General features: G+C 34.3%; 1 protein-coding gene across 1 annotated transcript in view; it reads left to right on the top strand.

Annotated features, from left to right (window-relative positions):
• ZNF804A (zinc finger protein 804A) overlaps window positions 1–23,072 on the top strand; it is a 359,306-nt gene that overhangs the window by 262,247 nt on the left and 73,987 nt on the right. The window contains exon 2 of the mRNA XM_054477594.2: window positions 17,477–17,620. Within this exon, the coding sequence (XP_054333569.1) occupies window positions 17,477–17,620 (144 nt within the window). The remainder of the gene's footprint in view (window positions 1–17,476; window positions 17,621–23,072) is intronic.

Raw genomic sequence — 23,072 nt, forward strand, 5'->3', positions numbered from 1 at the left:
ACATAGCTTCACAGCAAGATATTCGTAGAAAATAACAAAAACCTTATAATCTTAGCCCAGTGCTTCTTGAAAGTAAAGCCTAGGACAAAGGCTTGTGTGTAGATAATTTATTTGAGAAGTGATCCCAGAAAGCAGAAATGGAGTTCTAGAAAAGTAGAAAAGGTAAAAAAGGAAAACAAATACACTGCTATATTATTTGCCACTATTAAAACTAACTGGTGCTCCATCTCACTGTGACCCTCTTTAAAATCTTAGAAATGTATCTTCAAAATGCCTGCCTGGGAAATAAAAGAGAAAATAATTTACACTTGAGCCCTCACCATCCACAGTGGTCAAGGGTGGACCCATGTGGTATTAATTTCTCAGAATTTTGGGTTGTTAATTTATCAGTATGGAGCGGGATTTTGCAAGCTCCCATACCATGAGTTATAGCAGCCCCTGGACAGGAAGTGAAAGATGCTTCAACACAGACTGAGGCATAACGCAGTCAGAAAGGTGCCAAAAGCAAACTTTGGGGAAATGACAGTCTCTTAAGTAAGTGCTGCTGGGAAAAATGGATATCTATATGGAAGAATGGAACTAGACTGCTAATAATGCAGAAGAATGGAACTAGGCTGCTAGTATTATATGAAAAAACGCTCAATGCCACTAAACATCAGAGAACTGTAAATCAAAACCACAAGGAGATATCATCTTTCCCCAGTTAAAATGGATTCCATACAAAAGATAGGCAATAATGAATATTGGCAAGGATGTAGAGAAAGGGGAATCCTCATATACCATAGGTAGGAATGTGAATTAGTACAGTCACTATGGAGAATAGTATTGAAGTGCCTCATAAAGCTAAAAATAGAACTACCATATGATTCAGCAATCCCAGTGCTAGGAAATTAGTATATTGAGGAGATAACTGCACTCCTATGCTTATTGCATCACTATTCACAATAGCAAAGGTTTGGAATCAACTTCAGTGTCCATCAACAGATGAATGGATAAAGAAAATGGGGTTCATATGCACAATGGAATATTTTTCAGCCATAAAAGGAAATGAAATCCTGTCATTTGAGACATCATGGATGGAACTGGAGGTCATTATGTCAAGTGAAATACGGGAGGCATGGAAAGAGAAATTGTGTATGTTCTCACTCACATGTAGAACCTAAAAATTAAAACAATTGAACTCATGAAGATAGAGTAGAATGATGGTTACCAGCAGCAGGGAAGGGTAGTAGGGAGTGGGGGTAAAAAGTGAGGATGGTTAATGGGTGCAAAAATGTAATTAGAATGAATAAGGTCTAACATTTGATAGCACAACAGGATGACTACAGCCAGCAATAATTTACTGTATGTTTTAAAATAATTAAAAGAGTGGAATTAGAAGGTTCCTAACACAAAGAAATGATGAATGCTTGAGGTGATGGATACCCCAATGACCCTGATGTGTTTGTTAGACATTATATGCCTGTATCAAAACATTATGTGTACCCATAATAATTAAAAATTAATTAAAAAATGCAGTCAAGTGGTACTACATGAAGCTGCTGGAAACTGGCTGAGTCAATCAGTTAAGCAATGAGTGGAATAAAAGAGATGTACTATTGCATAGGAAGTATAGATTATGTATTTCCAGATGAATTTATTCTGCTTGGAAATTCTTCCAGAAGAGAACAATTTTCTCCTCTCTCCCCTGATGAATCTTTTTTGTATAATCAGAATTTAGCAAATGCTGTTTTTCTCTTTCTTTCTTTCTTTTTTTTTTAGCTTTCTTCTTAAGAACTTATAATGAAATTTACACTACATATAAATTTCATTTCAAAATGATAAAAGCAAAGATGCTTTTTATCCTTGAAGGAGCAGTAGGGAAGAGAGAGAGAGTGATTTTCCAAAGCATTTTAAATGTTAATTAGATACAAATGTTATTTTTCAACATTTAAAATAATTATATATTAACAGTTCCCAATCTATTTATATCTTTGCAATTTTAACTTATTTAAATGGGATGTTTCTAGTAGAAATGCAAGGATGTATGTGATTACAACTACTATTCATCAATGGTAATTTGTACATTAGCTTGGTATGAGCTACAAAGGTGTCCCTGAAATGACTGGGTACCACACTCCCAACCATGAGCAGTTATTTTAATAATATGAATCTAGTACTTCTAATTTCTGTTCTGTTTGCTTTTTTACACATTTTCTTTTATAAAATTTATTTTTAATTGGTAGCTTTTATGTATTTATCATGAACAATATGTTGTTTTGAAATATGTATGTATTGTAGAATATCTCAATCAAGCTAATTAATATATGCATTACCTCATATACTTTTAATTTGTTTGTGGAGAGAGCACGTAAATCTACCCTCTTAGCAGTTTTTGAGAATACAATATATTGTTATTAAGTATAGTCACCATATTGTGAAACTAGATCTATTGAACTTATTCTTCCTAACTGAAATTTTGTATTATTTGACGAACATCTCTCCATACCTTCAACCCCCACCCCTACACCCTGGGGACCACCATTCTCTTTCTGCTTCTGAGTTCAATGTTTTTAGGTTCCACGTATAAGTGACATAATGTGGTATTTGTCTTTTTGTACCTGACTTATTTCACTTAACGTAATGTCCTCCAGGTTTATTTATGTTGTCACAAATGACAGGATTTTCTTCTTTTTAAAGAGTGATAGAATTCCACTGTGCATATATACACAACACATTGTCTTTATTTCTTCATGTGTCTATGGAGGTTTAGGCTGATTCCATACCTTGGCTATTGTGAATAATGCCACAATAAATATTGAAGTACAGACATTTCTTCAACATACCAATTTCATTTCTTTTGGATATATTCCTAGCAGTGGGATTGCTGGATCATATGGTAGTTCTATTTTTTAATGTTTGAGGAATCTCCATACTGTTTTGCATAATGGCTGTGCTAATTTACATACCCACCAACAGAACACAAGGGCTCCATTTCTCTACATACTTGTCAACACTTGCTATCTTTTGTGTTTTGCTAATCGACATCCTAACAGGTGTGAGGTGGTATCTCATCGTGGTTTTACTTTGCATTTCTCTGATGATTAGTGATACTGAGCATTTTGTTTCATATATCTTTGGGGCATATGTCTTCTTCTGAAAAATGTCTATTCAGGTCCCTTGCCCATTTTTAATCAGGTTATTTGTTTTCTTAGTCTTTAGTCATTTGAATTTCCTATCAATTTTGGATATTAAACCTTACCAAATTTATGATTGCAAATACAGTAGTCACCTGCTTATCTGTGGAGGATATGTTCCAAGATCTACAGTGGATACTTGAGATCACAGATAGTACTGATAATATACTGAATATAAAAGTTATGTGAATGTGGTCTCTTTCTCTCTCTCTCTCTCTCTCTCTCTCTCTCTCGCTCTCTCTAGCTCTCTCTCAGATTATCCTGTTGTACTGCATTCACCTATTTTTTGGATGGTTGACCATCACTAACTGAAACTACTGAAAGCAAAACGATGGATAAAAGGGGGCTACTGTATTTTTCCTGTCCTGTTGGTTGTCTCTTCATCCTATTAATTGTTTCCTTGACTGTGCAGAGCTTTATACTTTGAGGTAATCTCATTTGTCTATGCTTTTTTTTTTGGCCTGTGCTTTTGGAGTCACTGCCAAAAATATATTGCCAGACTAATGTCATAGAGATCTCCCCGCCCTTTTTTTTAAGCAATTTTACAGTGTCGGGGCTTATGTTTAAGTCTTTTATCAATTTTGAGTTGATTTTTGTATATAATGTGAAATAAAAGTCAAATTTTATTCTGCATGTGGATATTTAGTTGTCCCAATATCATTTATTGAACAGACTATCCTTTCCCCATTGTGTGTACTTGGCAGCTTTGCCAAAAATGCATTGGCTGTAAATGTGTAGATTTATTTCTGAACTCTCCATTCTGATCCATTGGTCTATGTGTCTTTTTTAATGTTAACAACATGTTGGTTGCTGTATCTTTGTGGCATGTTTTGAAATTAATTAGTGTGATGCCTCCATCTTTGTTCTCTCTATTCAAGGTTGCTTTGACTATTTGGACTCTTTTTTGGTTTCATATAAATTTAGGATTTTTTTCTATTTTTGTGAAAGATGTCATTGGAATTGTATAATAGAGGTGCCATTTAATCCGTAGACCACTTTGCCTAGGATGAACATTTTAAAGTATTAATCCTTCCAATCCATGAACACCAGATATCTTTCCATTTATTTGTGTCATTCAATTTATTTCATCAGTGCTTTAAAGAGTGTACAGGTTATTCACATCCTTGGTTAAATTTATGCCCATTATTTTTGTACTTATTTTAAATGAGACTGTTTTCTTACTTTCTGTGTTGGATTGTTTGTTATTATTTTAAAGAAACATTAGTGATTTTTTATATGTCGATTGCATATACTGCAACTTTAGTGAATTTATGTATTAGTTCTAACAGAACTTTGGTGGAATCTTTAGGGTTATCTCTATATAAGATTATTTTATTTGAAAACAGGGAACTTTGACTTCCTCTCTTGCCTAATTGTATAGATAGGACTTCCAATACTATGTCGAACAGATGTGGTAGGAATCAACATTCCTGTCTTTTTTCTGATATCAGAGGAAAAGCTTTGAACTTTTTACCATTGAGTATGATGTTAGCTGTGAGTTTGTCATACATGGCCTTCATTGTGTTAATGTTTATTCCTTCTATGTCTAATTTTTGAGAGCATTTATCATGAGAGCATGTTGAGTTTAGCTAAGTTTTTTTTCTGCATCTATTGAAATGATCATACGGTTTTTGATCTTCTTTCTATTAATATGGTATATCATATTTATAGATTTTTGTATGCTGAACCATTCTTGCATCCCCAGTATAAATCTCAATTGATCATGGTAAATAATTATTTTAATGTGCTGTTGAATTTTTTTGCTAGTACTTTTTGCTGAGGATTTTTCCACCAAAAAATTGATATTACAGGGACAGTAACCCTTAATTTTGTTTAATTTTTTTTTTTTTTGGCAGTATCCTTGTCTGGTTTTCATATCAGAGTAAATCTGGCCTCATAAGATGAGTTTGAAGTGCTTCTTCTTCAACTTTTTGGGAGAGTTTGAGAAGGATTGGTATTAGCCTTAAATGTTTGGTAGAATTCAGCAGTAAAGCCATCAGTTCCTGGGCTTTTCTTTGATGGGAGACTTCTTATTTAATCCTTGTTAGTAACGATTTGATCTTCCTACTCATTATTGGCCTGTTCAGAGTTTCTGTTACAAGGTGGAGTGTCCCTAATCGAAAAATCTGAAATCTGAAATGCTCCAAATTCTGAAAATTTTTAGAGCTGATATGATGCCACAAGTGGAATATTCTATACCTGACCTCATGTGATGGATCACAGTCAAAATACAGGCACACTACACAATTTATTCAACATCCCCAAGGAAAAAAGATCCAGCTTACTTGCTGCTGTGAAATAACTTTTCTACACTTGCTCAGATTCCCTCATGCAAGTATTGCCACATAGGGTAATAAAATGATATGCATGCAGGCCAGATGTGCCAACAACAAGTTCCCTGTGATGCCCCATATAGGGTAAATTTCGATGTGCATTACCCATTGTATTTTTGCTTATTCGCTACTCTGTGGTGTAAAAATATTGTTGAAAATGTCAAAAAGACCTACAGATTTTTCTATAGTTAACAGTTGTAAGAAAAAAAGAAGCATTCATGTTCATCTGTAGCACAAAAAGTCAAACTGAACAATAATGTAAGTGTGTAATGTCTTACAGAAGAGTATGATGTTAGAATGATCTCTTTATAAAACCTGAAGAAAGAGAAGGATAAACTGCTGAATTGCTATAATGAAAGTGATCAACAGAAGTTAATGATAAATAGTAAAACACTTTATAAAGCTAAAATGAAGATCTTGATTGTGTTTTGAAAGAGTGAATCTGTCAGCATTGAAGTAAACATATGCTACTTAATGGTATGCTGATCATGAAACAAGCAAAGATCTATCACAATGAACTATAAATTGAATAGAAATGTGAATATTCAACAGAATGGTTGCAGCAATTTAAGAAAAGACATGACATTAATTTAAAAAAAATTGTGTTGAAAACATGTTTACTTGTCACAAAGCAGTAGAAAATTCATCGATGTATTTCCCAAAGTTATCACTGATGAAGATCTGATGCCAAGTCTACAGACCGTAATAAACCAAATCTATAACGCTGATTAAACATCACTGTCTTGGTGTTATTGCTCTGGAAAGACACTGACTGCAACCAATAAGACAGCCCCTATAGAAATTAAGGATGCCGTGGGTAGAATGACTGTGCTGGGATATGCTAATGCGGTAGGCATGCATACGTGTAAACTTGCTGTCATAGTCAAAAGTTGTGTCCTCAGTATTTTCGAGGAGTGAATATCCTACCAGTACAGTATTGCGTTAACAAAAAAGGCATAAATCACCAAGGACATTTTTTCCCACTGGTTTCACAAACCTTTGTTTTCAGTGGCTTGTGCTTACTGCTGGAAAGATGGACTTGATAAAAACAGCCAGATTTTGTTATTTCTTGAAAATTTTTCTTCTCCCCCTCCAGCTATAATTCTCATCAAACATAATGTTTATAGCATGTACTGTCTCCCAAATGTGACTTCATTAATTCAGCCCTGTGACCAGGGTATTCTTAGATCAATGAAGCGTATATATAAAGTATATATATACTGTAATGTACACATACATATATATATATATATAAAGCACTTTCTTGAACAACACACTAACAGCAGCGAACGAATGTGTGGGTGGGTGTGGAAGGTTTTCAGGAGGAGTATATCATGATGGACGCCATATATTCTGTTTTCAATGAGTTGGAACACAGTAACTAAAGACACAGTTGTGCATGTCAGGCACAATCCCTGTCATATGAATATGTTCATTAATGAAAACAACCCAGGTGTTCACTTTGAAGGACTTTATGTCAGGAGATAATAAAATAATTTATGACTTCCTTCAATCCTCAGAAACAGACCTCCAGAGTCCATCAGTAAGGAGAAACAAATGACTATCAAATAACTTTTTAATGTCAATAATGAGACTCCAGTTAATCATTTACTGATAAATGGAGAAATAGCCAAAATGATTCTGAAGCAAGGTGATAATAATAATAGTAACCATCAAAATGATGTTGTTAATACTGCAGAACAAGCTCCTATAGACAACATAGTAAATATGTGTGATGGGCTTTTTCAAGGACTAGAGCAGCATGTATTGTAAGCCATGATATAAAGAACAATAAAGCATGTCAGTTTATAAAATCAAAGAGAGATTTCTAAAACAGATACTGTTAATGAAACAAATGATTCTAGAGGAAACATTTTAAAAAGCCATCTCTCCGAATTTCTTCTCATTTTTAGAGGACCCACTTTCTGGTCCCACAACTGTTTCCAATGTTTCTTTTTATCTAAAAAAAATAAAATATGAGGTACAGAAACCTCTTAATGAAAACAAAGCATCATAGGTAGAGAGTGAAAGTCTGCTGTTTTTTAGTGTTGTTGTTATTTAACCATTTACACAAGTATTCTGGGGTTGCTACTGTGTTGCTTAGTTACCCTGAACACATTATTTTTTCACTTTATGATAGCATGTCATATGTTTTACTGTTAAGTATATATGTGTGAGTATAAGAAAATGATTGCTTATCAGTTGCATATAAATTCAGAATCAGGAATGATGGTGGTACCAAACAACCACAGATCGTACAGAAGTGGCTGAGATAGTGACACCTTTGCTTTCTGTTGGTTCAGTATATTCAAACTTTGTTGCATGCATATAATTGAAAATATTATATAAAATCACCTTCAGGCCATGTATATAAGGAATATATGAAGCACCCAGTGAATTTTGTGCTTAGATTTGGGTCACATCCCCAAGATATCTCATTATGTACATGCACATATTCCAAAATCTGAAAAAATTTTAAGTCCAGAACACTCTGGTCTCAAGCATATCAGATAAGGGATTCTCAACCAGTACTTCATGGTTCAGTCTTGGTAGGTTATGTATGTTTATTGTTTTTCTAGTCTCTCTCTCATTTGATTTTGTTCTGGTCTTACTATTTCATTCCTTCTGCTAACTTTGAGCTTAATTTGTTCTTCTTTTTCTAGTTCTGGGAAGTGTAATATTATGTTGTTTATTTGACATCTTTCTTTTTTTGATGTAGGCATTTATTGCTACCAACTTTCCTCTTAGGAATGCTTTTGTTGCATTCCTTAAGTTTTGGTTTTATTTTCCATTGTCTTTCATTTTTATTTGTTTGAAGATAATTTAAATTTTTCCTTTTAATTTCTTCAATGACTGATTGGTTGTTCAGAAGCATGTTGTTTAATTTCCATGTCTTTCATACTTTCCAAAATATCTCTTGTTATTGATTCCCTGTTTTATACCATCGTGATCAGAAATAAAGATTGATATAATTTTAATTTTCTTAAATTTATTAAAACTTGTTTTGTTGCCTCACATATAGGCTATCCAGGAGAATGTCCCATGTACACTTGAGAAGAAAGTATTTCCTGTTACTGTGGAATATAATGCTCCGTACATGTTGGTTAGGTCCATTTGGTCTAAGATGTAGTTTAAAGTCCCATGTTTCCTTATTGATTTTCTGTCTGAATGAACTGTCCATTGCTGGAAATGGAGCAATGAATTTCTCTAATATTATTATATTATAGTTCATCTCTCCCTTCAGATATTTAATATTAGTTTTATGTATTTACACACTACAATATTTATATGTTTATATTGTTATAGCCTCTAGTAAGTTGACCCATTTAACACTATATAGTGACCTTTTAATCTTTTTTTCAGTTTTTGACTTAAAGCCTGTCTTATCTAAGTATAGCTACTTATTTTGGTTTTCATTTGCATGTACATCTTTTTTCATTTATTTACTTTCAGCCTTTATGTGTCTTTACATGTGAAATGAATCTCTTACAGGAAGCACATAGTTGGGTCTTGTTTATTTAATGTATACAGCCACTCTATATTTTTGATTGGACAAATTAATTAATTTATATTCAAGGTAATTATTGATAGGTAAGGACTTACTGCTGTCTTCCTGTTAATTGTTTTCTGGTTATTTTGTAGATCTTTTGTTTCTTTCTTCCACTCTCGATGCCTTCCCTTCCATTGTGATGAAGTACTTTTTTCTCTAGTGATAGACTTTTATTCCTACTTTTTTATCTTTGGTATATCTATTATGTATTCTTGCTTTGTGGTTACTGTAAAACTTAAAAATATATATTTTATAGTTATAAAAGGCTGCATTAAAATTATAACAACTTAGGCCAGGTGCAGTGGCTCACACCTGTAATCCCAGCAATTTGGGAGGCCAAGGCGGGTGGATCACCTGAGGTCTGGAGTTCAAGACCAACCTGGACAACATGGCGAAATCCCGTCTCTATTAAAAATACAAAAATTAGCAGGGCATGTTGGCACACACCTGTAATTCCAGCCACTCAGGAGGGTGAAGCAGGAGAATCACTTGAACCTGGGAGGTAAAGGTTGCAGTGAGCCAAGATCGCGCCACTGCACTCCAGCCTATGCAACAGAGCGAGATTCTGTCTCAAAAAAAAAAAAAAAAGATAATAACAACTTAAATTTGAAAGCATTAAGAAACTCTACATTTTCATTCCACTCCATCTTGACATGTATTTTGATGTTTTAATTTACATATTTTAATAGTGTGTATTTGTTAACTAATTATTGTAATGATAATTATTTTTAATATTTTTTTAAACTTTCATACTAAATATATAAGTGGTCTATACACCAGCATTACATTATTAGATTATTCTGAATTTGTACCTACTTTTGCAGTACTCACTTTTATCAGTCAGTTTTACACTTTCATATGTGTCGTGTTACTGGCTTGAAGAACTCCCTTTATCCATTTTTGTAAGACAAGTCTAGTGATAAGTTAATCCCTCAGCTTTTGTTTGTCTGTGAAAGTCTAACATTCCTTCATTTCTAAAATACAGATTTGTGGGCACCATATTCTTAGCCGATAGTTTTTTCCTTCAACACCTAAGTAATTCATCCCACTGGCTCCTGGCCTGTAAGTGCTCTGCTGAAAAATATGTTGCTCATTTTATTAGCCCTCTTTTATATGTTATTTGATTCTTTTTTATTGCTGCTTTCAGGATTTTCTCTTTGTCTTTAATTTTTGACAGTTGGAGATCTTTGACCTTCCTGTACCTAGATATTTATATCTTTCCTCAAATTTTGAAAGTGTCTGCTATTATGTTTAAAAGCAATCTTTCTACCCCCTTTTTTCTCTTCTTCTATACTTTTATGATTTAAATGTGTGCTGTCTTGATGCTGTTCAATAAATTCCATAAGGATCTTTTATTCTTTTTTTAAATTATTTCTCCTCTGACTGTATATTTTTAAATATCCTTTCTTTAAGTTCACAGATTTTCTTTGTCATGATGAATTCTGCTGTTGATGTTCTCTAATGCATTGTTAATTTCATTCATTGTATTTTTCAGCTCTAGAATTTCCTTTATTCTATATATTATTGATTCTTTGTTAAATGTATTATTTTGGGTCATTTATTGTCTTCCTCATTTTATTTACTCATTTTTCTGTGTTTTGTTAAAGTTCACTGAGCTTCCTTAAAACAATTATTTGGAATTCTTTCTCAAGCAGTTTATATATCTCCATTTTCTTAGGTCAGCTAGTGGGAGATTTTGATCTTTTGGAGATGTTCTTCTATATCCTTGGTTTTTCATGGTTCTTATTGCCTTACATTGATGTGTATGCATTAGAAGTAGTTTATTATTCCGGGTTCTTTGTCTGGGAAACCATACTTCAGTCAGTCTGTCCAGAGATTCTGAGCAGGCCACCTGGCATGATTCAACAGTTGGCTTATTGCTGGAATCTAAAGTCGAGTTGTCCTGATGCCTAGGTCAGGAGGTAGGTGGGCCTAGTACCTATGGCTTTCCTAAGCCTATGTCCACAGGGGCTGCCTTGGCACTGGGGTGGGCCATGAGCTTGAGTCTTCAAGGGCTGGCTTCCCACTAGGAAGGGTTTGGCATTTGGTTCCATTGGGATGAAAATGGAGCCTTAACTCCACAGGAATAGGTCTGGGTCCTGAGTCCATGAGGACTGGCTTGGAACCTGGGTCTACAGGGGTGTTCTTGGGCCCTCAGTGTCCTCAGTGTCCACAGGGTGTGACTTGGCACTGGAGTATACTATGGTGGGCCTTGGCCCTGGGTCCTTTGGAGTCCAGGGCATGGGGACTTGCCTATACTCTTTATCTGCTGATGCTGGCCTAGAGGCTAGATGTATAGGTACTGGCCTAGAGGCTTGGTCTGTGAGAACTGGATGGACTGGGTCCTGGGTCCTCAGTCAATAGCCTGGAACTTGGTTAAACAAGAGAAGTCTTGGGGCCTGTGTCCATGGTTACCTGTTTGATGTTTGAGGCCAGAAGTGCCAACTTGGCATTAGGGCGTACTTGAAGTCTAGGACCACAAGAACTGGCTTAGCAGTGAATGGACCTAGACTATATCCACAGGAACTTGCCTGGAGGCTGAGTTTTCAAGTGCTGACCTAATGACTAGGGCTGCAGGGGCCAGTGTGGCATTGGGTTTGGCCCAGCACATGGATCCACTAGGTGATCCAGAGCCTGAGACTACTGGGATCAGCCTGGTGCTAAGAAAGGCCCAGAAAGAGTCTGCAAGGATAGCCTGATTTCTGCAACTACAGGAACTTGCTTAGTGCCAGGGTGGACTTGGAGGCCCTGTAGGTGGGTACCAGCCTGGAATTTGATGCCACAGGCAGTGGCATGGCAATGGCTGGACCTGGATCCTGTATCTGCAGGGGATTGCCTGGGAGTTGGGTTTGTAGGTATTGACCTGATAACTGAGGCTGCAGGAGTAGACTTTTAGCTGATGAAGGCCTAAAGCCTGGGGCAATGGCCAAGCTCAGTGCTGGCGCATTTAGGAGTCTTGGGCCTCTGGGGTTGGCCTAGGGTATGGGCAAATCAGAGCCTGAGGCTGCTGTGGGCCAGCACTGGGGCTACTGAGGTCAGCACAGTGGTAGAGCAGACTGAAGATCAAGTCTGTTGTTCAGGCCTGGAGCCTAGGGCTACAGAATCTAACCTGGTGCTAGAGCAGATCTAGAGGCTTAGTCCACAGGTACTGTCCTGGAATCTGGGGCTCTGGGGCCCTGCCCAGCATTAGTTTCTTTGGGGGACAGGATTGGTGTTGGGATCTGAAGCAAAGTCTTATGTTCACATTCCTCTCCTTTCTCATGTGGAAAATATATCTCTCCATGCTTTCTTGCTTGGAGTTGGTGGAAGGGTGACATAGGTAATGTAATACTATCTTTCCTACATTCTTCAACGGGTATTTTCTGATTTCTGCACTACACGCAGGTGCTACAATCTCTTCTCTGGTTTCCTTAGCTCTTATGAAGGTATTTTTGTGTGTGAATAGTTGTTTAAATTGATGTTTCTGCAGGAAATAAGCACTAGGGAGTCCTATTTTCCATCATCTTGCTGACATTGAACCTCTTTCCTTCTGTACTCATTTTCAAGACAAAAAGGTCAGTCCTAATGTCAAGTATTTGTTATTTGTTGAGTGTCTGCTAATGCTGGGCTCTGCTAAAAGCTCTGGAAATACAACAGTAAGGAAAACAGGTACAAATTCTTTCCCTCAGAGAGCTCACACTTGTCAGGGAAGGTTACTTGTATATACCCAATTAACAGTACCTTAGGAAAGAGGCCATATGCTATGATGAGGCCACTATGAATTGTGTCATGTTGGAAAATAATGTTTCTCCCTTCAAGGTTCACTTTGGTGCTATTCATATTTTAGTATTGGGGGATAGATTGTCCTTGGGATGTGGATAAACCATTATCTTCTCTATTTCACTTCGCTGTCTACAAAATTTATTGTACTGCCAAGTTGCTGTGGTCACCAATTAAGATTTGTGATTTTATAACTTGGAGGTATATGCATACTGCTTCCCTAAATGAAAGGATTCAACCTTTACTGTTTTTACATATATGTAAAAAGTGCTGAGTTAGAATGACCTGACTAGTTGCAGGAAGATTGTCCTTCTTTTTCACTTTGTGCCTTCGCTCTCAGTGACACAGTACAGAAACTGTGCTCATAGTTCAACCTAGAATGGCTTTACCAGATAGAGGGTGAACATTTTGGATTGCATATATAAGAACAGCTGTGCTCCTTTTTCATCTCACTCAAATGTATCTCTTACTTTCTGCAGTTGGATGGCTGTATTCAATATGTGCTTTAAAATATCAGTCAGTACCTGTTTCAATATTAGCCACAATGAAAGAGGGGGTCATGGAACGTGTCAGCCTAACTAGGACTGATTTTGTCTACATACATGTTTTTAAATGTGTGATCAGTAACAATACATATGGCTCCTTTCCCTTAAGATGCACATACAATAATGAAGTCTTTTTTACTCTGCTAATGTTTTCTAGAACACAGCCTTGATTCCTTAATTGCACTTAACATCAACTTGAAAGTCTGGCTCAAATGTTTGTAATTGTACTATCACTTGCAAACTTAACTTCAGCCATGCTATGTTTCTTTTAATAACTTAGAGGAGGATAGAGATAGAGAGAAAGCAACAGAACACACAAATATATCAAAATGTTAACATAATTTTATTTAAGTGAAAATCATATGAGTCTTTTGTCATAGTTTTGTAACTTTTCTATAGTTATTAACATTGTTTTAAATGTGAAGTATAATTTTATTTTTTTCTGAAAAATAAATTGTAATAAGAAATAGAGCAAAGAGATGGGGAAATATAGAATAAAAGAGACTAAGAAGCATAGAAGATGGTAATGTATGGGCCTTAATGGAATTTTGTTTTGAACAACCTATTTTTAAATATTAGAGAATTGGAGCTATTTGCACACACTGACTGGGATATTTGATGACAATAAAAAATGATTGTGGTTTCTCTACTGTTTTTGTTTCTTTGTTTCGGTCTGATATTGCTTTTGTGATTATGTTTTTTAAAAGTCATCCTAATTTAGAGTTATATACTGAAATATTTACAGATAAAGTGATATAAAGCTAGGAAGGCATTTGAAAATTATTTGAGTAAGATGAAAGTGTATGAGATGGGATAGGATACAATAAATCAAGATTGATCCTGAGTTCATAGCTATTGAAGCTGATTAGTGGATACATAGGGATTATTATACTCTTCTCTCTTTTTTATGTGCTTAAAAGTTTAGAAGTAATTAAATGCTATGGACAACAATATTTGGGTTTAAATATGGAGTGAACATTTGCTCATTATATCCTGGAGCTACTTAACTTTCCTGTGCTTCATTATTTCCATCTGTAAAGTGAGGAAATGAAAAGAATCAGGATTAAATGAGTTAATACATCCAAATTATTCATCGGTGACTGACCCTCAATAAGCACTAGCTAAATGTTAGCTATAATTACTTTTAAATTACTGTTTTTATTTTTAAATCTAGGCTGAAGCTAATCTTTTTGAAGAATGCAATTTGACCAAGAAATCTGTTCGACTAAAAACCTTCCCACTTTTGTAGACTGGGTAAACAGAAACCAATTATTGCTTCTCTAGAGGAATATCAATCTTATTTTTTTTAAAAAAACACCTTACAACATAGTAAGAACTAATCAAATATTTAGAGAGAGGAAGTAGCTTTATTGTAATTATAATGAGTGGGGAAAATCAACTAGTTTACCATGAAATTTCTGTTGGTTTAAGATTGTCCAGAGAGCTAATTCAGCTTTAATCCCAAAATTATTTTCGTTTCCTCTATTGATTAGAATGTTATCTCTGCCTCAAATGCTTTAGCCATGAAATCATATTACTTAATTTTTGTTTCCTTTAAATTGACTTATCCATAAAGTATTATTTTGAAGATTTTACTGAAAATTCAGTAAGCAATTTTGGTCTATATTACTTACTTTTACCTTTTTAAACTAAGTGTTTTTAACATATTGGAAGAATCAATTAGTATAAGCAGGAATAATTGACAAATTTGCTGAGAAATTTTGCATTACTTATTGAAATTGATGGAATTATGCATAAACAATTAAGTTATTTTGTGATTTATCACTGTCTTAGTTCATTTGTGTTGTTCTAAAATAATACTTGAGGCTGGGTAATTTATGCAGAAAATAGATTTATTTGACTTATGGTTCTGCAGGCTGTACAAGAAGTATGGTGCTGTCATCTGCATCTGATGAGGGCCTCAGGCTGCTTCCATTCATGATGGCAGGGGAAGGGGAGCTGGTGGGTGCAGAGATCCCACGGTGCAAGAAGAAGCAAGAGAGAGCTATAGGAAGATGCTAGGATCTTTTTAACAATCAGCTCTCAAGAAAATTAATATAGTAAGAACTTACCTCAATCCTCCATGGAGGGTGTTAATCTATTGATGAAGGATCTGCCCTTATCACCCAAACACCTCCCATTAGGCCCCGCCTCCAGCAATGAAAATCACATTTTAACATGAGGTTTAGAAGGGAAAATTATCCAAACTGTAAGAGTCACCTTTGTTGTTCAGTTGATACAACTAGTAAAACATAACAATAGATTACTGTCTTTAAAATGAGAAAGTAAGCTATGTATTATGGCAAATGTATGCATTGATTACTACAAAGTATGTCTCCCAAACCACGGTGAACTTTATTATGCGTGACGTATGCATGAATATACAGTGCAATAACATAAGCAAAGCATTAGTCATGTATTAAATTACTAGTGAACCACTTTTCAGTATTGTAGAAACAATTTAAACAAATTGCTTTAATTTCAGACTATGAGTCCTTTCTAGTTTGTGTATTTAAGGAGGATAAGTGCCATTGCCATATAGAGGACTACATTTTATTTAAAAATATCAGTGCTAAAAGTGTGTTTTATACTAGTACATAAGAGACTTGAATATATAGTTAGGATTTTTTTTTTTTTTTGAGGCGGAGTCTTGCTCTGTCGCCCAGGCTGAAGTGCAGTGGCACAATCTCAGCTCACTGCAACCTCTGCCTCCCAGGTTCAAGCAATTCTCCTGCCTCAGCCTCCGAGTAGCTGGGATTACAGGTGCCTACCACCACGCCTGGCTAATTTTTTATATTTTTAGTAGAGACAGTGTTTTACCATGTTGGTCAGGCTGGTCTTGAACTCTTGACCTCAAGTGATCCACATGCCTAGGCCTCCCAAAGTGCTGGGACTGCAGGCATGAGCCACGGCACCAGGCCTAGTTATTTTGAATTTTAAAGGAGTTGTATATAAGATAATCTGGAAGTTAGAAACATATTTTACAGTGAGGTCTGAAATTTAGGTCTTCTTCACATCATGAATAATGTTTACACACAGAAACATTGTCCAATTTTCACTTATTCAATGAAAGAACTGGACGGTGTTTCCATGTGTAAACTTTATTCATGTCTGGCAACATTGAATTGAACACTGCGTCTGGTGAGGGTCTCAGATTGCTTCCACTTATGGCAGAAGGGGAAGGGGAACCAACAGGTTCAGAGATCACATGAGGTGAGAGGGAGCAAGAAAGAGCTTCAAGGAGGTGCTAGACTCTTTTGCCATTATTTGTGACACTTACTTCATTGACATTTAAGTAAGCATGAAATAGCAAGTAATTTATCTTTAATGTAACTTAAAATCCACAGTCAAACATTTGGCCATTTTATGCATTGCAAACAAAAGCTAATGATGACTGGCTATATGTTCATCTTCTCAGGGGTTTGGTTATATCACTGTCTTTATTTACTGTTGAGTATGATGAAAACAATCTGCTTATGCAGTTTAATCCTTTTCAGTTTAGGTAAATAACTGAAATAACCTGCAGAAAAGTTTTTTCTTTTCCAATAAATAGAGATTATTTTAATGTTCATTCTAAATTGATATGGGTCAAGATAAAAAAATTAGTCCAGTTAAATGCCTAGATGGAATGAATAATAAGTTACTATATAGATAATTAAGGAAACAAACAAAATACAAAACTTGTATATTTGTGCACAAATATAGACCTTTTCAAACAGAACACATTTTACATGTTCAGAATAGAAAAATTTTATGTTAGCTGAGTCATTGCCAGGAATCCACAGCTGAATCAAGATAGCTATGTGATTTTCAGTTTCCATGCTAACCTAGCATAGGAACTTGTTCAATCAAGGACTTCTATTTATTTCTATCATTTGCATTTCTCCTCCACATTTGTGCTATTTTTCTGTTATTTATCTTGGCTTCTTCTGTTAGTCTTTTAATTTTTAAGTTATAATTTATTCTAACTTGGTTTTCTAGTATTTGCTTTCTTTTTCTCTTTGCTGTATTCTGTTTCTAACTCTAATTATTGTACCATAGTTGACAACTGTTAAAACAAAGTAAACACAGGGGAGAGCTAATTGTATCCTTCCTTGAAATTTTATTTTTCAGGACTATGCTGAGAAGGAAAATACCATAGCAAAAGCTCTGGAAGATCTGAAGGCAAATTTTTACTGTGAGCTCTGTGACAAGCAGTACTATAAGCACCAGGAGTTTGACAATCACATTAATTCATATGACCATGCTCACAAGCAGGTAAGAAAGAGATGTGAAAAAATTCTGGCATTTCTGGACTTGTGTAATAGTTTTAATTGTGTAGACTCTATGAATTATGATATGATATTCTTATTTAATTTAATTTGCTGTACAGTTTTGAAATATATCATTCTGGGATGATAATTTGATGACTTACAGCAAAATTCCTTTTTTTTTTTTTTTTTTTAAAAAGGCACCAATAGCAAAGTCTGAAATAATCAACATAAAGAAATACCATTCAATTGCCTTTTAATGAGTAAAAGTGTTTTGAAAAAAATTCTACAAGTGATGATCCTCTTATTGTCCAAATGTATTGTTTTAAATATTTAAATCAATAACTTATGCATTATATTATATATTTATTACATGTTATTTATAAATATAATATATAAACATATTTATCAAAGTTAAATAAAATTTAACATAGTTTTTCACAGAAAGCATTTTGGATTTAAACTACTATGAAAACATGTGAAAAAAAGATTGAGTGTGCTACAAATGGTCCTAGGTTATTGATTGAGTACTTAATATATCTATGATTTTGTTCATTTGAATATTTTCATTTTATTGTCAATTGTAAATCCCAGATTAATTATTACTATCAATTATAAATCCTACATTTTTCAACACTCTATGTAAATGAGTTTTAAATAGTGGTAATGTTATAAATGTAATTAATACAAATTCCACTTTCTAATATGCCTTATATTTACCAATGCAACTTCATTCATTGTTTAGCTAACTTGATACAATACACAGTATTAGCATTCATTTATAAACATTTTCTATTTTAGCTATCACCCTCAAATACCATGCCGAGTACTCATTTTGGTATGAATTTAAAGGTACATTTTTAAGCAGTTGAACCTGCCCTAACTTTCTGTTATATCAGAGTTATTTATTGTAAGAAAGAAAAAGTAGGGAAAATGATCATGTTAAACGATAATGAACCAGTTGTGTGTACTTCCTTTGCTGTCAATCCTGCAGTCGTTCATACCAACTACACTGTGCTTGGAGAGGATGGTGTAGGGAAGAATTTACCCTTCAATTACATACTTCACCGATTAATGCATACTTAGCTTAATGATTTGTCCTTGCCTTTCTTTCCCCTGGTAGTAGATCTATTGGCCCACTGGTTAAGGGAAAGGTTTTGATGGAAATATTCCTTTTCTTACATAAAAATACATACATATAAGTATATCATTGCTTGATCTGAACATTAACATTCATTAGGAAATGGTATTATTTTGTGATAATATTACTGATTTTTTTTAATCAAATAATTCTGGAATGCTGTTTTCAAAGAGTTTAAGTCTGAGAAAGTCATTCCTCTGATTTTTCCTATGTATCTAAAAGCCTGAGTATATTATTACACATATGTCTCATTGTGTAAAGAAGGTATTTGGAAATGCAAGTGTGTTATAAGAATATCTATTATCATTTGCAAAAGAATGCTTCATTTAGCCATATGGCTGTCTTGAAGATAAAACTTACTAAAGTTAGCCCAAGGGCATTTTCAGTTTCTTATTCTTAGTGAACTTAGTATAGTATATATATTCTATATAGAGAAGTTAAAGGGAATTTGGGCTGGATCTGGCTTGCAGTTTTGGTATTCTAGAGGCCCACCTTTGACAATGCTCAGAGTGATCAAATCCTAAAAACAGCTACTCGATCAAAATACTCATAAACTCTGGTAGACAGCACAGTCCTAATTGATTAATTCAACGTAATATGATGTTCCAGTAGCTAAAAATATTAAAATCTATAGAATCTTTTATGCCTTCCCCATAAGATAATAGTGCCTCTTTGAGCGTGTCTTCCTAGAGAATGCTCTCCTTTTTCTGAACAAATACGTCGTCGCTATGACCATCAATCTATACTTCTACCACATGACTCTAACACATTGGTCACTTTGACTGAAGTAGAGGGGGAAACAGATTGGAGATAGACAATTCAGATTTTTCTCTCTTGAGAACTTGAAATTAGGATGTGATTAAAAAGAAAAAAATGCCTAATGTCTGATAATGGCTGTACTTGACACTTAAAAATGTAGAGATTGTTCAGTGGTGAAGTTGATTAAAAAGCTGAGAAAGCTGGTTTGCATAAAGACAGAACAAAACAAACTTACAAGAGAATGAGTTACAAGTGACCCTGTGACAACTGAGAGTATGGAAATAGCAATTTTGATTCCTAATGGCCTTCAGATTCCTAAAAGCTGTCTTTCCTACAACTTTTATGCAGATCCTGTCCTTGAGTTTTGAGAGACATTTCAGCTATGCTAATAAACATACTTAAGACAAAGCAAATGAGCAAACAAAACTAAAACTCCAGCTTAATGCTTATTAATACCTGCAACCAAAAAAGTATCTCTTCATAAAATGTTAAGCTCTCTGAAGATCAAAGCAATCTTTTTGGCTTCCCATAGAAAATACCTTTACAAGAAACAGATACAGGTTGAGTATATCTAATCTGGAAAGCTGAAATCCAAAATGCTCTAAAGTTTGAAACTCTTTGTGTGCTGACATGTATGATGCTCAAAGGAAGTGCTCATTTGGACATTTGGATTTTGGACTTTTGGATGTGGGATGCTCAGCTGGTTACCTATAATGCAGATATCCCAAAATCTGAAAAAAAAATTTCTGAAATCCAAAATACTTCTGGTTCCAGCATTTCAGATAAGGGACACTCAACCCATATACTCAAAATCCATATGGCCTTCAAAGACTGCCTAAAAGCAGTCTTTCCTACAACTTGTATGCAGTAAGTGTCACTTAAGCACTTAAGTGTAATATGGGTACTTACATGGAATTAGAGCACTTCCTGAATGGAATTAGAAAAAGGCAAATTGTGCATACTTCTGATGCATTCATTTCCTACAGAGATATGATACCAAGGGCCAATAAATGAATGGAAAAAGGGAGGAGGATTTATTAATGGAATGAGTTCTAACCCTGTCTCTTACCAGCCATATGACTTTGGATTAAATAATCACATGCCCAATGAACTCAACTGTCTATTATTAGGGAAATTAAATGAGAGAATGCACATTAATATGCATTGCAGAGTACATGGAAAATAGTAAAAACTTAATATTTAATAAGTTTTTATTATTTCTTGCTAAAATTTTTTTCCTCCTAGAATATTTGGGACACTGACAGTTTGCCTTTCAGACCATTCTTTATTTAGGCCTCCCAATGAGGATCTGTTTTCATTTCATGTAGGCTAATAGAGTCTTTAAAACACATCCAGGTAATCTTGACCTAAGAGCTGTTGTGAATGCCTCATATTTCTTTGCAAATCTGTTATGACAGAATATGTGTTGCTTTGAACTCTAAACTTCAAAGGAAATTCGTTTTCCTTTCATCCACATTCTCTTTGCATAACTTTAAAATCTCTCTCACTTATCACTAAAACTTGCTAACAGAGGGTTAAAAAGAAAGAAGAAATACAGGGGTACAGATATGATTACAATAGCTCACAAATTACAGTCTCTTTCTTTGAATTTTTTTTTTAACTTTGTAACTCAAAAGATGTTCAATTGTAACCCTTTCAAGGCAGGGACTCTCTTACATGCCCTTATCTTCCCGGTATCTGGTGAAGTGTCTTGCACAATTTAGACACAATTAATGCTGCTCATATAAATAAATGTAAAAAGGCTAGAATCAAAATTCATTTTGAGATTTTATATTTTATATTCTTCAGAGTAAAGCAAAGTGTAATGCTTTCATTTTTAAGGTTACAGATATATATGATTAATCTTTCTTTGGAAAATGGAAAATGATGAATACCACACTCAGGATAGTGGTTACTTCAAGGGGTGATGTAGGGTGACGGGATACCATAGGAGACGTAAGTATGTGAAATATGTTCTAATTCTTAAACTGGATAGTGGTATCAGAGATATTCAACTTAGTTTATAATGCTTTATATGATTGCATAGATCAAATACTACATAATAACTCATTAAAGGAGGAAATATCATGAAAAAATCCAATATTTTGATCTCATACTCTCTGAAACTCTACTACCTCAAATATATAGAAACTGAAGAATTATAATTAGTGCTATTGTTAACTCTTCCCTGTGCCATTCAAGTCTTTCACTGTTTCTTAAAAAAATACACAATTTAGACACCCAATTAATGCTGCTCATATATATAAATGTAAAAAGGCTAGTGTCAAAATTCATTTTGAGACTTTGTAATAAGTCAAAATTTTGTGGTAGGTAAGAGCTTCAAAAAACAAAATGATTTATTTATGGATTTAAACATAGATAAAACTATTGGTAAGGAGAATATTACATATGAGGATGGTGTGACTGTTATAAGATGAATGAGGTGTTTGAACATTCATAAATGTCCATCCTTCATAAGAGTAATGCTACTGATGATAACAATAGCAACAATTTACATATAATATGTGCACTCCATAAAATTCTTCACATGCATAAAACCATTTAATCTTGATATAGTTTGGATTTACATTGTTTTTCTATGTGAGAACATGATTTAAGAGCAAATAACACTTTCAGAAATGCCTTAGAATTTTCATTTTCATCAGCAGAGCACACAAGATACTCTGAAGGACTCTTCTACTACAAAATAAATAGATCTTCCACAATACAATTTTCTTAATTCAGTTGCTGAGTTCCTATAAAGGATGATATCTCCAAAGAGACCCTGCTACCAACTCCACCCTTGGAGGCTGAGGAGTAGGAAGCTACTGGCTAAAACTTGGACCTACAGTAATAATCACCTACAAAGAGTGAAATTGAATGAAGAGTAGATACCACTGTGAGCTTTGTAACCTGGAAAGTGAACCATGGACAGCAGTTGGTAAACTCTGATGATGATTTCTGGGTTAAGATGAAAGCTGCACTTAGGTCTTGACTGAAACATAGAAATTACTCCAGAAAAAAAAACAAACACAATTTAGATTTTCCACTGAATATTATTAACAAAATAGGAATTCACATCAAAGATTTTAAAAACAAACATATATATACCAAGAGAAAAATCACCAAGAGTGAGAATTAACAGGAAAAAATTACTTAGGTATTGGGTTCATTAAATACAGAATACAATATATATGTATGTATGAAAAGTTTAAATTAGTAAAAAGTATAACAAGAGTAACATCAAAGAACCTTTTAGAAGGACAGTGATGAGTTTTGTAATGAACATGTAGAAATGTCCTAAAAGCAAACCGTAATTGTTTAAAATTAAATAGTTTAAGAAAATAAAAGATTAGTTGATGTAATATTTTAGTTTACTAGGAGAATAAAAACAGATGAAGAAAAATAAAGTAGGAAATGAAAGACCTTTATCAATAATTACCCAGACTGTATCACAAGGAAAGCAAGAGCTAAAATCTTCTATGTATCCAGAGTGAAGAAATAGATGATTTTCAAAACAGAATAGAGCAATCTAAAATTTGAACACAGAAAATTATCA

This window comes from Pongo pygmaeus, chromosome 11 (genome assembly GCF_028885625.2).
Source record: "Pongo pygmaeus isolate AG05252 chromosome 11, NHGRI_mPonPyg2-v2.0_pri, whole genome shotgun sequence".
Classification (NCBI taxonomy): Eukaryota; Metazoa; Chordata; class Mammalia; order Primates; family Hominidae; genus Pongo; species Pongo pygmaeus.